We start from the raw sequence: 12,318 nt of genomic DNA, 5'->3' as shown, positions 1-12,318 counted from the left end.
GGACCCCCCTAGAGGAGGTTAGGTCCCCCCTCCCACTTAAATCATGTTCAAATAGATAGGATACTAAATATATTTGCACACATCTTGTGTCCATATCTTTCTGTTTTGGTGGTCATGCCACAACCGTGCAGGGGGGGGGGTCGCCAGCTAAAATCTTGCCTAGGGCAGCAAATTGCAACCAAAGACATTGAATCAAATATGTTATGCTAATCTAATGTGTGTATGGTAACTCTGCAGCTCTACAGAGGTTTTTTTACTCTCTTATACTGTATCTCCTAGTTTAGTTTTTAGCTCATTTACTGTATGGTTTAGGGACTACCGGAGTTGTCAGTGTGTCAGCAGCAACAGGCAGGTGTTTTCATTAAATAAGCTTGAATAAACTCCACTTACATAACCTATTTTATACAGTTAATGTTCACTACCTGTCAGGAACAAAGTTGCAGACGGATAAAGTTATATAGTTAAAGATTAACCAATGAAGAAAATCAAACATTAAGTTACTAACAAGACAAGTTTTCTCAGGAGTTGGTGGAGACCAAAATAGAGCTCAAAAGGGAGTGAATCTTGGTCTTAAAGAGGACATCTTATGTTCATATCAGGCTCATATATTTGGAATTTGTGCTTAGCGTTTCAATGTGTTGGAGCGCCTGCCAGTAGAAGCGTGAATTATATATAGTGATGTCACTATGTTACAGAAGAAAACAAAGGAGTCCAATGAAGGTGTTTCAGGCAGGGGGGGAGTGTGTGGGAGAAAAACTCCATCTGGAGGGCACTTTGGGATTTTAGCCTTTGTAGGCCATTTACATGCACAGAAACCTTTCTAACACACTACAGGAAAGGGAAAACCACAAAAACCATTATAGGCCACCTTTAATGGCTGCCTACCTGAAGAACAATAACCATAAAGATCATTTTAAATACACCGTTTTATACATTGTTCTAAATCATGTGAATAAAGGAGTCAATTTCCCCTCTGTGGGAAGAATAAAGGTATTCTGAGTCCATACTACAACTGTAGTGATAATCGTGAGCGACTATGTTGGAATGTTTTTATGTTGCAAGGTATTGTGGAAGTTCATACCTCTCCTAAACATCACCTTTTAAAATGAGCCAAAAATAAGCTAGAAAGCTTTCTATACATCCACACAAACCATTGCACGGTTTCCTACTCAAAGAAGCTGCCAAGACAAAAAGATTTGCTGTCGAGAAAACGTTAGGATATGAGCCAAAATGGACCATGGAAAGACAATCCAAACCCAAAACCATTTTCTGCTACTTATCCTCAATTTACTTTCCTGTTAAAGACAGAACTTGAGTACTCATTATTAAACGCTGCCTCTGTTTGTGTTCAGCTGTACGGAGGTGATCTGGAGTCAGATTTCAGTCAGTTTCAGGACTGGCTGCAGATCTTCCCGCTGTATAAAGGCAGAGCGAGCATCGAGGGTGACGAGGAGGATGAAGAGGAGAGGCTTATGGGAAAATACAAGGTACTGTGGTTGTATGGCTGTGTTTCTGACTGTCACTTTACAGAGAAGTAGAGCTCAACTGAATGTCATATTTTAACATTCAAAACTTATGTTGAATTTTTTTACAAATGAAGCTTTGAATCTCTGTTGTCATATTCAAACGAAATCCTAATGTCATTCATTCAGATAAAACTGGTTAGCTTTAAATAAACTTTCTTCAGTAACATAACTTGTAACCTATGCATCCCTTTGTGCGGCAAGCAGGAGCGCTAACAGTTTTTGACTGCAGTGAGAATGTTTCTGAAAGGATAAACACTGACAAATATGGAAAGAAACTGAATATTTTCTTTATTGACAGACATGTTGTAAAATGGGGAAATTATTACATCAGTTAATTTTCAATATGTTCGACTCTGACTTCACCATGCTCCGGACTTATTGCAAATGTTTGGAAAAGAAAAGTCATAGGCATCCTGCAAATGCCACAACTTAAATTTAATTATACAAATAGTAAAATATTATTAATATAAGTGTAGCCATCTTAATTTGTAACTCTGCAGAATCAATGTATTCAAAAACAAAAAAGCAAAGCAACGCAGCATTCAGGTGATTTAAGGTTCGATTTCAACATTAGCATTCTTTTTTCCAAATAGCCCTGCAGAGAAGTGTTAATTTCCCTATGCTCTCCATTCTCAGGGCTCCTTCCTGGTTTACCCGATTGATTCTGGAGATGAAGAAGACACAAAATGTCAGATCACTAACGGGATCCCCAAAAACTCTCCAATCAAAGTCCTTGTCCGAGTCTACATCGTCAAGGTAAATGCAGGTCTCTCTGCCCATCCTTATTATGTCTCTGTCTCTAATTCACTTGAAAATCTCCTTTAGACAGACTTTGAGATCAATTCAAGGAGACTTAAGCAATCTCAACTTAATACGGATGCCTCTGTATGAACTACATATAGTTGTTATCATTAATTCATGTCTCTGGGTCAGTATTGAAGACGCTGCATCTACAGTACTGCATACAGAACAGCAAAAGTTAACATTTTCACAGACAAAGTCTCACACTGAATAGTTAGCAAATGACACAGGATAAGGTTTTTTCTTTTAATATCTTTTTTCTCTTTCTCTTTTATTTGTAGACAACATTAAAGTCCCATCTTTTTTTGTCAACAGTATTGCTTGTAAATATAGATAGGAACATCTGAGATGTCATCATCTCGTCCTTGACCAATGTATTATCTGGTAGTTATTGTTAAAAAGGAAAAGTTAGTGTTTTACCGTCTCTGTTCCTTTCCTCCAGGCCACCACTCTGGCTCCCACCGACCCCAACGGTAAGGCCGACCCGTACCTGGTGGTCCGAGCCGGAAAGCAGAGTCTGGACACCGTCGATCGATACATCCCCAAACAGCTGAACCCAACGTTCGGAGAGTCAGTACCTGTCTGTCCACCTGTACCTGTCTGTCCACCTGCACCTGTGCTTTACGTTCTGACTGTCTGTCGTTGTGTTCATTGTGTTATTTAGTCTTAGTCCTCAGCCAAAGTTCTTAGTTTCCTTTTAGTCAAGTCTTAGTGGACTATAAATTGATTGAAAACAATTACGTTTAGTTTCATTCAATGAAAACATTTATTTTTAGGCGTAGTCAACATGGACACTGGCTTTTTGTGTTCACCTTTTTGTGTGTTTTAGGTAACTGAAAATATTGTAATACTCTGGCTAGTGACAGAAAAAAAGGCTGTTTAGGTTTGTAACGTCAAAGTGTGTGGTTAGTTTGAGGTTAAGTAGAGGAGTCCACTTGACTGTGTCGTTGTTCATTTGACCAAAATCTGTCTGAAACTGTCTTTCAGGGTGTTTGAGCTCACAGTTTCTTTTCCACTGGAGACGGAGTTGGTAGTCACGGTGATGGACCACGATCTTATCGGCGCTGATGACATGATTGGTGAGACGCGGGTGGACCTGGAGAACCGGTTCTATAGCCGCCACCGGCCATCCTGCGCCCTCGCCCTTTATTACGACACGTGAGTACCACAACTGCACCACAGTTTTCTCAGAACTGCAACATAAACAATGTTGGTGTAAAAACTGTGAAATGTCAACCAATAGGTACCAATAGTAGGAATATTTATACTAAAAAAACATTGGAGTACAGTACTACCGGTACTACTTTACAATAAGACTACCCTTATAAAGGGTTTACGAATAGTTAGTAATTCATTTATTAATTAGGTTGTGAACACTATATAAAATAATTAATAAGCTTTTATAAGACATGGGATAAACAGGGCAACTGTGACCGGTTGCTTGCCAAATAGTGAGCCCACATTTATCTGTACTGCTAAGCCTTATATTGGCTACTTAGCTTACTTCGTCTTCTTCATCAGCCAGCGTCCTTGGTATCTGTTGTTCACTGAGTTGATTCCCCCCCATCCATCTTGATGTTTCTTGACATCTCTTTAGGACCATTTATTTATAAGTTACTAACATTTATAACCAAAAGGAAGCCTTATTGTAAAGGGTGAAACACATCACCATCTATTGATGAGTCACTAACAGCCAATATAAGGCTTAGTCATCTTGCCAAATAGTGAGCCTGTGTCGATGTATGTTAGAACTGGTTTATAAATGGTTATTAATGATTAATAAAGTGTTTACAACCTAATTAATAACCTAATTATAAACCCTTTATGAATCCTTTATAAGGGTAGTCTTATTGTAAAGTGATACTGTACTACCAATCGGAATAAGAATACTTTATTTCTCTTGGGGGGTGAAATTAGGTATAACCACATTAGTTAAGGGCTGCACATAACAATTTAAAAGTTGATTAACATCAGTATTGTACCTGCTTCTTATGAAAGAAAGGATATACTGTACTTCAGATATCCCCTTGGGAAAGTGTAAATGTCTGCTGTGTGTCCCTCTTCTGGACTGTCTCTCTGCAGTGATGGTTACAATGTGTGGCGCGATGCTAAAAGGCCGTCCGCTGTTTTGGCTGAGCTCTGCAGCAACAACGGCATCCTGTCTCCAGAGTACAGGACCTCAGAGGTCAAAGTCCTCAACAAAATCTTCAAGATCCCATCTGACGCAATACCTGAAGGTAGGACGGACGGACGGACGGACGGACAGACAGACTACTACTACACTGTCCTATACTATTTTGCATTGTTGAGGGGCTTGGGACTTAAGATTGTCATTGCCATAACTACACTGTATAGCTAATGTGCACATGACAATAAAGCCTTTGAATCTTGAATCTTGAATAGTAAAATAAAATAGTAAATTCACCAGGCTGTAAAGTCGTGATGGCGTTTAATGCCCTAGCCTAGACAACATCTGTTGTCTCATTTAGAAAATTGTTAGAAACCACCTTTAAAGGTCATCTATTATGCAAAATGCACTTTTTGATGTCTTTTATTATACATAAATATGTGTCCCCGGTGTGTCAGGGAACTCACAAAGTGTCAGAAAATAAAACCCTCTCTCTTTTCCTCCGTACCGACATCTCATAAAACGGGGGTACAACGGAGCTGATCAAGATTTGCTGCGGTCATGACGTCATACCGGAAATGCATGACGTGTTTTGGAAGTAATATGTGACCAGCTCTATCAAAATCAGTCGGAAGTCGCAACGGCTCATTTGAAATTAAACATGGATTTGCGTAAAAAAATAGTTTTTCGGTGTTCGGGTGTTTTATTTTTATTTTAAATAAACAAAGTATTGGCTTTCAGTAGGGGTGTAACGGTTCACAGAATTCACGGTTCGGTACGTACCTCGGTTTGGGGGTCACAGTTCGGTACGGGTTCGGTACGGGTTATTTATTTTTGAACAGTAGTGCAAGTTTCAGTTTAAAAATAAGGAACTCTAACATTTTGAATAATTAACTGTATTACACAAAACATTTGTTAAAAACAAACCACAAACAGTACCCCACACACTCAGATGCCCAGATGATCTATAATGGCTGATGTCAAACAAAAAGGTTCAATAAGCTGTACAACTAAAAAGAATGTCTTGAAAATATTACATCATAAATAATAAGAAATTGTTTCAAGAGCGCGTAGCCGTTGAAATATATATGCCAATAGCTTCAGGTATTGATTTTGGTCTCACGGCTTTCATGTCTATTGGCTTCTTAAAAACAGCGGGGATAAGCTGTTGAACTGCTGTTGTCTTTTGCCGGGCTCCGTTGATTGGCAAATCTGGGTGATGCCTTCTGATATGATTTAGCATGTGTGGCGTGTGTTACCATTAGCATACCGCACCGCGTCTAACAACGCCAACACACCGTCCACGTCCGATCCACCACTCGCACTCAATCGTTATTGTAGTCCACAGGGAACCAGAAATGTTCCCACATAGCTGATTTAAAAGAAGCAGGTGGGTCTTCTAGCTCCTGTGTGTTATCTGAAATCGCCATACTAACTTTTCTTCTTCTTGTATTTTGTTCGTTTTGTTGTTGTGTTTCTTCTTGTTCTTCATTTGTTGTTTAAGGGCGGCTGTGACTGCATGTGCCGAACGGTGACGTCCGAACCGTGACGGTACGGGACGAATACGGATACCGTTACACCCCTAGCTTTCAGTATATGAAACTTTTACATCCAAAATCACACGATAAATAAATGTTTGAAGCTTGTAAAGGGAAGATGACTGCTCTCCCTCGCTACTCAATTAAACAAAGTCCTGGCTTTCAGAATATTAAACTTGTTTCAGCAAATTCAGATGATAAATACAACTTTGAAGCTTGTAGCGGCATAATTACATGCGGAGAATGGAGTAACTTGACGTCACAGTAGGCATAACAACAGCCGGTGTTTCTCGTGAGTGTTTTCCCCGGGAAACAAACACAATACACACAAACCAAAATGACACAAACACACACACAAACACACACACACGTATACACACACAAACACACACACGTATACACACACACAAACAAACACTCGCAAGCTTCTCCCAGACCAGTAATCCAAACGAAAATATCTTCCCTCCGTAGTATTTAGTTTGCTCCGCTAATAATCAATCAGATCGATGGATTCCAGAGAAGAGGACACTTTGAAGGCCTTTTTCTCAAAATGATGACTCGGTGACAGTCATTATATAATGTGACATATTTTGCTTAATATTTGGAGTACAAAACAATCATGATATCATTAGAAAGCTAGGAATCTCCTCTTTCCAACAGTGTATACAACTCAAAATGTGTCTTCGGGTCAATAGCCGCTTTCACACCAAGTAGCCTACTTTGCCGTACTTAGTTCCCAGCGCTTAGTTCCCAGCACTTAGTACCCCCCATGGAACTAAGTGCTGATCACACCGGAATAAGTTCCCTGGGGGAGGATTAGGCAAATGAAGCCGCTGACATCACTTCTTCTTAATCTGCTTTGGGTTTACTGGCAGGCCGCAAACAATTCATGGCGTATACTGCCACCCGAAGTCCCCGGCCGGAAGTCCCCGGAGTTGGGGACTGGCTTCAGTGGTAGTACTGAAGCCTTCCGAGTAAATCGCCAGAACGCTGACACCTCCTCATCACTCCACCACTCCCATGTTTTTTTTTGTGCTCCCATAAGTTATTCTCTCTGCGTTGGTGCGCGGGGATAATGCTAATAATGCTAATGCCAGCAAATACAATGGCGGCTTAAAAAAACTTTTCAGAGTTTTACGGGGCGTGGTTTGCAATTCGCCCAGCCAATCAGAAATTGGAACTTTTTTCTCCCCAGAAAAGTACCACCTCTCTAGCAGGCACTAAAAAGGGGGTAAAAGTTCTCATGAACTAAGTTCTCTTTTTGGTGTGAACACAAAATCCCAGGAACTATCGGAACTAAACGGGAAAAGTACGGGGAAAAGTAGGCTACTCCGGTGTGAAAGCGCCTAATGCGACTGATTTCGATGGAGCAGGTCACATATGGTCTGTGTTTACATTAGCAAACATCGCTAAAACTCAGAGCAAACGCTGTACTGGAGAGAGTATGTGTAAAGAAGCCGGATGTAAAAGTCACCTTGCGGTAAACCCGCGGGAGAGGAAGCCTTTGAGCTCCATATTGTTTCAGAAATAAACCTTGATGTGGTTTGGAACTTAATATGGCGTTCAATCACGGCAGCATTTAGCTAAGAATCTGTTGAGTTATCAGCCTTCTCGTCACAGAGCTCACTGGTTGCATGTGGACGCTCCAAAGGGGTGTGGCCAGCAGCAGATCCAAAGGGGCGTGGCCAGCAGCAGCTCGGTTACATTCAAAGGGCCAGAACCAGAATCAGCACTTCAGTAACAGGGCTTAAATAGAGGGGCATGAGGCATGCTACAACGGGTGATCTGTTTGGTATTTTTAGCAAAACACTTAATAGGCATGTTTTGTATAGATATGGCCCCATAATATATCTAATATAGTATAATATGGGAACTTTAAGAGGGCCTGTAGAAGTATTATAATTAGCTAGCTAGCTAGCTAGTTAACTTATGCTTTATGTCTTAGAGCAAAACATGAAAATCTTAATCTTGTGTTAACCACAGTCCTTATTTCAGGAACCTAATCAGGCACCCATTAAAAAAAACTGTCTTGCAAAAGCCTATTTCGGATTTATTAGCATTCATTCATGGAGCAGCTCTACTGCTTCCCTCATTCTGCAGCAGCCTCCAGTTACAGTAGAGTCTTACATAGCAGCTGTTGTTGTTGTTGTCAGGTCTGCTGAAGAAGAACCAGCGGTCTCCAGAGGAGGAGGCAGAGATAGAGGAGCACGCGGCCCTGAGCGTGCTGCAGCGCTGGGGGGAGATGAACGAGTTCCTCCCTGGAGCCGTCCCTCTGGTGCCAGAGCACGTGGAGATCAGGTCTCTGCTCAGCCAAGATAAACCTGGACTGCCACAGGTAAACAACCAGAACTACAGTCACAACAAACCCAATTATTAACATGTAGTTCATATATTTAATAGCCAATGTGTGTGTGTGTTGCAGGGTTACCTTCATATGTGGGTGGACATGTTTCCTAATGATGTCCCTGCTCCGCCCCCTGTTGACATCAAACCACGCCTACCTGAACAGTAAGTCAACACAGTAAAGTCAAATAGAGTCTGAATGAGTTGAGAAGGAGATACAGTGTTTAACCTCTCGTCGTTTCCTGGCGACAGGTACGAGCTGCGAGTGATCATATGGAACACCGACGACGTCTTTCTGGACGATGTGAACCCGTTCACCGGCATCCCGTCCTCCGACATCTACGTGAAAGGGTTAGATTCACACACAAGATAATTATGAAGGGTTGTCAAGGATATATTTTTTATGACAGTTCTCAAATGTGCGGCTTTTGCAGCCACTTAACCTGCACAAATACTACAAAAAAGAAAAGTACTTTCGCACTGTGAAGCAATTGCTGTGTTGGTGCTCCTGTTAAGCCCATATTTAAATCAGATATTATTGTTTAAAATTTGCAAACGAGCTTCATAAAAAATGGGCAGTGAGATTATTAGTGACTTCAGAGTGTTGTTGGTAACTAAAGAGCAGTTATAATGGCTCTCATGCCCTGACTTTGAACTGATAATGGTGCAGTGAATTATATATATTTGATGTCCTCCTGCTTTTAAGGGGCCCTATTACTGTATGCTTCCTTGGATTTTCCCATTCCTGTAATGTGTTATATGTTTTTGTGCATGTAAATGGTCTGCAAAGGCTAAAATCCTTAAAATTACCATTGTCCTGCGTACCATGTTCTTTGTACAAAGGAAACATTTATGTTTTGTCACATGGATAATTGCTATCAAGCAAAAGAAAGGGAAAATTGCACTCAGCTAGAAAAATGTATGGTGTGTTTGCGCTGTAATACATCTCACACAATATGCTTTGTGAATCAGACCTTGGGACATTGCGGTACTATCAGCGTTTGCAATCCAGTCTTGGTGAATTCCCCCCTCAGTGCTTTATTCTGATCTGTTCTGTGTGCAGCTGGATAAAAGGACTCGACGGGGAAAAACAGGAGACTGACGTCCACTTTAGCTCTCTGACTGGAGAAGGAAACTTCAACTGGAGATTTGTCTTTCGCTTCGACTACCTTCCTACAGAGGTACAAAATAAATGATATAAGTACATGATGCACCTGGAGACACCTGCTGATGGAGGACTTCTCTTCTGAATCTGATGATTATAGCAACCTGCTCTGGCGTAAATAAATTATCTTAAAGTCAAAGAATTGTGAAATCATCCATAATAATTTCACAGTATCCAAGGGCATGTTTTCGTATGTGCTGTTTTATCTGGACAGTCCACAACCCAACGGCATTAGGTTAACAATGATTAAAAATGAGAAATGCATTAAACAAACAAACCATTAAATAAGCTGAAACAAAAACACTTGTTTCCTCTTTGGTTTGATTATTTAATAATGAATTGACCAGTTTATCCTAGAACTTTAGGGTCACGTTTCCGTCGTCCACGCAAAATATCAATGTTTGTTCAAGATATCCAGTAAATGTTATGATCATATTCCACTCAGTGAAGCGGATGCTTGATACTTTAAAATTTCCAGCAAAACTTAAGACATATTTCCAAAGTGGTCCCTGTAAAAAAAAAAAAAAAATTGATCTGGGTGTTATGATGAGTACATCTCCTCCTCTCACCCGGCAGAAAGAGGTGGTGTTTAAGAAGAAGGAGTCCTTCTTCTCTCTGGAGGCGTCAGAGTTTCGACAGCCGGCCGTTCTGACGCTGCAGGTCTGGGACTACGACCGCATCGCTGCCAATGACTTTCTGGGTGAGAAACCCCAACGGAAAAGACTATAATGTCTAGAATGTTTTCAAATGTACCTTTCCTGAAATAGGCTTACAGTATAATGAAGGACAGATTAAATGAATGTAAACAAAAACTAATACTGTGAGCAACACAAAGATCTCAGTTCAAACAACAATTAGACGTTTTTTTTATTTGTGGTGGACTGACCCTTTAAATTCATTTCAGTGCGTTCTTTACATAGACTGAGTTTTTTCTTCATTTTCAGGGGAAAAGTTGGTTAAAAACATTTTCACCATATCATTACAGAGCTAATTATTTTGATATGACAACCATGTCTTCTGAAAAACTACAACTTATCCTCATCCTCATCATCCTTTCTCCTTCAGGCTCCATAGAGTTGCGTCTGAACGACATGGTGCGGTCGGCAAAGTCCTCCACTAAGTGTACGATCGCGATGGCGAAGGATCGGGCCAGCCCTCGATTCTCCATCTTCCGCGCCAAGAAGATGAAGGGCTGGTGGCCGCTGATCCGCCAGAAGACAGCCGAGGACTTCGAGAGGGAGGAGAAGGAGAAGGAGGAGGCCAAGAAAAAAGGAAAGAAGAAGAAGAAGGACAAAAGGAGTGCCATGAGACAGGAGGACATCCAGTTCACCGACAGCAGCGGCAGCACGTTCCTGCTAATGGTACGAGAAAACAACAATATGCTAATAATGCTAATGCTATTCCACAAAGGCAGGATGCAGTCACTTAAAATTAGCAGTACGGATTTGAATCAGAATTCTTGATTTGATCTGGTTTTCCACTTACATAATCTAATTTATATATTTTTGTTGTGTTATTGAATTTATATATAAAATTGTTTGTGTGTGTTTAGGGGAAGGTGGAGGCAGAGTTGCAGCTGGTAACATTGGAGCAGGCGGAGGCTAACCCTGTGGGACGGGCCCGCAAAGAGCCAGAGCCTCTGGACAAACCAAAGTATGAGATACACACGCATGCACGCGCACACACACACACACACACACACACACACACACACACACACACACACACACACACACACACACACACACACACACACACACACACACACACACACACACACACACACACACATAATAATAAAACTGTTAAACTGTTTCCTGTCCTCTCCTGCAGTCGTCCCTCGATCAGCTTCACCTGGTTCGTCAACCCGATGAAGACCTTTATCTTCCTCATCTGGAAGAAGTTTAAGAAGTTCATCATTGCTCTGGTCATCCTCGCCATCCTCACGCTCTTCCTCGGGCTCATCATCTACACGCTGCCGCAGCAGATCGCCTCCATCATCATCAAAGGATGAAGAAGACTGTCTCAGGTTTCCTGGACTGATCTACATTACTTGTACATCGCATTCACTACTTAGTCTGATCATTTAAACTCATGATTTATTATGTTTACTGTACGCTGACTGCACTACATTACCCAGCATCCTCATTTATATAGACACAAATTACTGCAAATTTTAATACACATATTTATATCATGTAAATTGAAGACAGTGTGCCGCGCCGCACTCAAAAATAAATAAATATAATTATCTTGTATAAAACTCTATTTTTGTTGATTACATTTTATATGTTGAAGGTAAATAAGTTAATAAAAATGAATATTTTCTGTTTAACTTTGCACTGACTCTGACTGAATTTCATATTCTAATCTCTACCAGTTTGTTCAATATGAACGTTAGCTGAATATTATTAGAATTATTAGACAACAGAGAAAAAACACACAAAAAAGAAAGAAAATCAAACTGTGCTCCCTCTTGAGCATGTTGACCAGATACAAATGTAATATTTGCCACATTGAAAGTCTGTATGCCCCTAATTTTCAATGTAAATTGCACCATTTATTTGACTTGTCCACTAGGTCCCTCCACTTCTCTGTAGTGGGACTTCATTTCAAAAGCCTTTTATTCTTTGCTAGGTTCAAGAACAATTCAATTTAAGAGCAGTTCTCTTTAATATTCATATTAGGTACTTACCTCCTGCGTACAACACTTAGTTAAATCACATGTTTAATTGATATCAAGAAATCAAGATATATCATGGAAGCAGAGCCAACAAACTAACTTCTCCTAATAAAATACATTTTGAGAGAAATGGT

General features: G+C 40.5%; 1 protein-coding gene across 1 annotated transcript; it reads left to right on the top strand.

Moving 5' to 3' along the window:
- Nucleotides 1-1,044: 1,044 nt before the first annotated feature.
- Nucleotides 1,045-11,841, top strand: fer1l4 (fer-1 like family member 4). The gene is made up of 14 exons (XM_010791863.1): nucleotides 1,045-1,062; nucleotides 1,353-1,487; nucleotides 2,163-2,282; nucleotides 2,770-2,897; nucleotides 3,315-3,485; nucleotides 4,410-4,564; nucleotides 8,147-8,328; nucleotides 8,416-8,501; nucleotides 8,589-8,687; nucleotides 9,400-9,517; nucleotides 10,078-10,201; nucleotides 10,567-10,862; nucleotides 11,054-11,154; nucleotides 11,335-11,841. The coding sequence occupies exons 1-14, from the start codon at nucleotides 1,045-1,047 to the stop codon at nucleotides 11,513-11,515; spliced, it is 1,914 nt and encodes a 637-aa protein (XP_010790165.1). The 3' UTR covers nucleotides 11,516-11,841.
- The last annotated feature ends 477 nt before the right edge of the window (nucleotides 11,842-12,318 follow it).

This window comes from Notothenia coriiceps, unplaced genomic scaffold (genome assembly GCF_000735185.1).
Source record: "Notothenia coriiceps isolate Sejong01 unplaced genomic scaffold, NC01 NC01_scaffold00035945, whole genome shotgun sequence".
NCBI lineage: Eukaryota > Metazoa > Chordata > Actinopteri > Perciformes > Nototheniidae > Notothenia > Notothenia coriiceps.
Note: the sequence above shows the minus strand (reverse complement) of the source record. Positions and strands in the feature narration are given on the sequence as shown.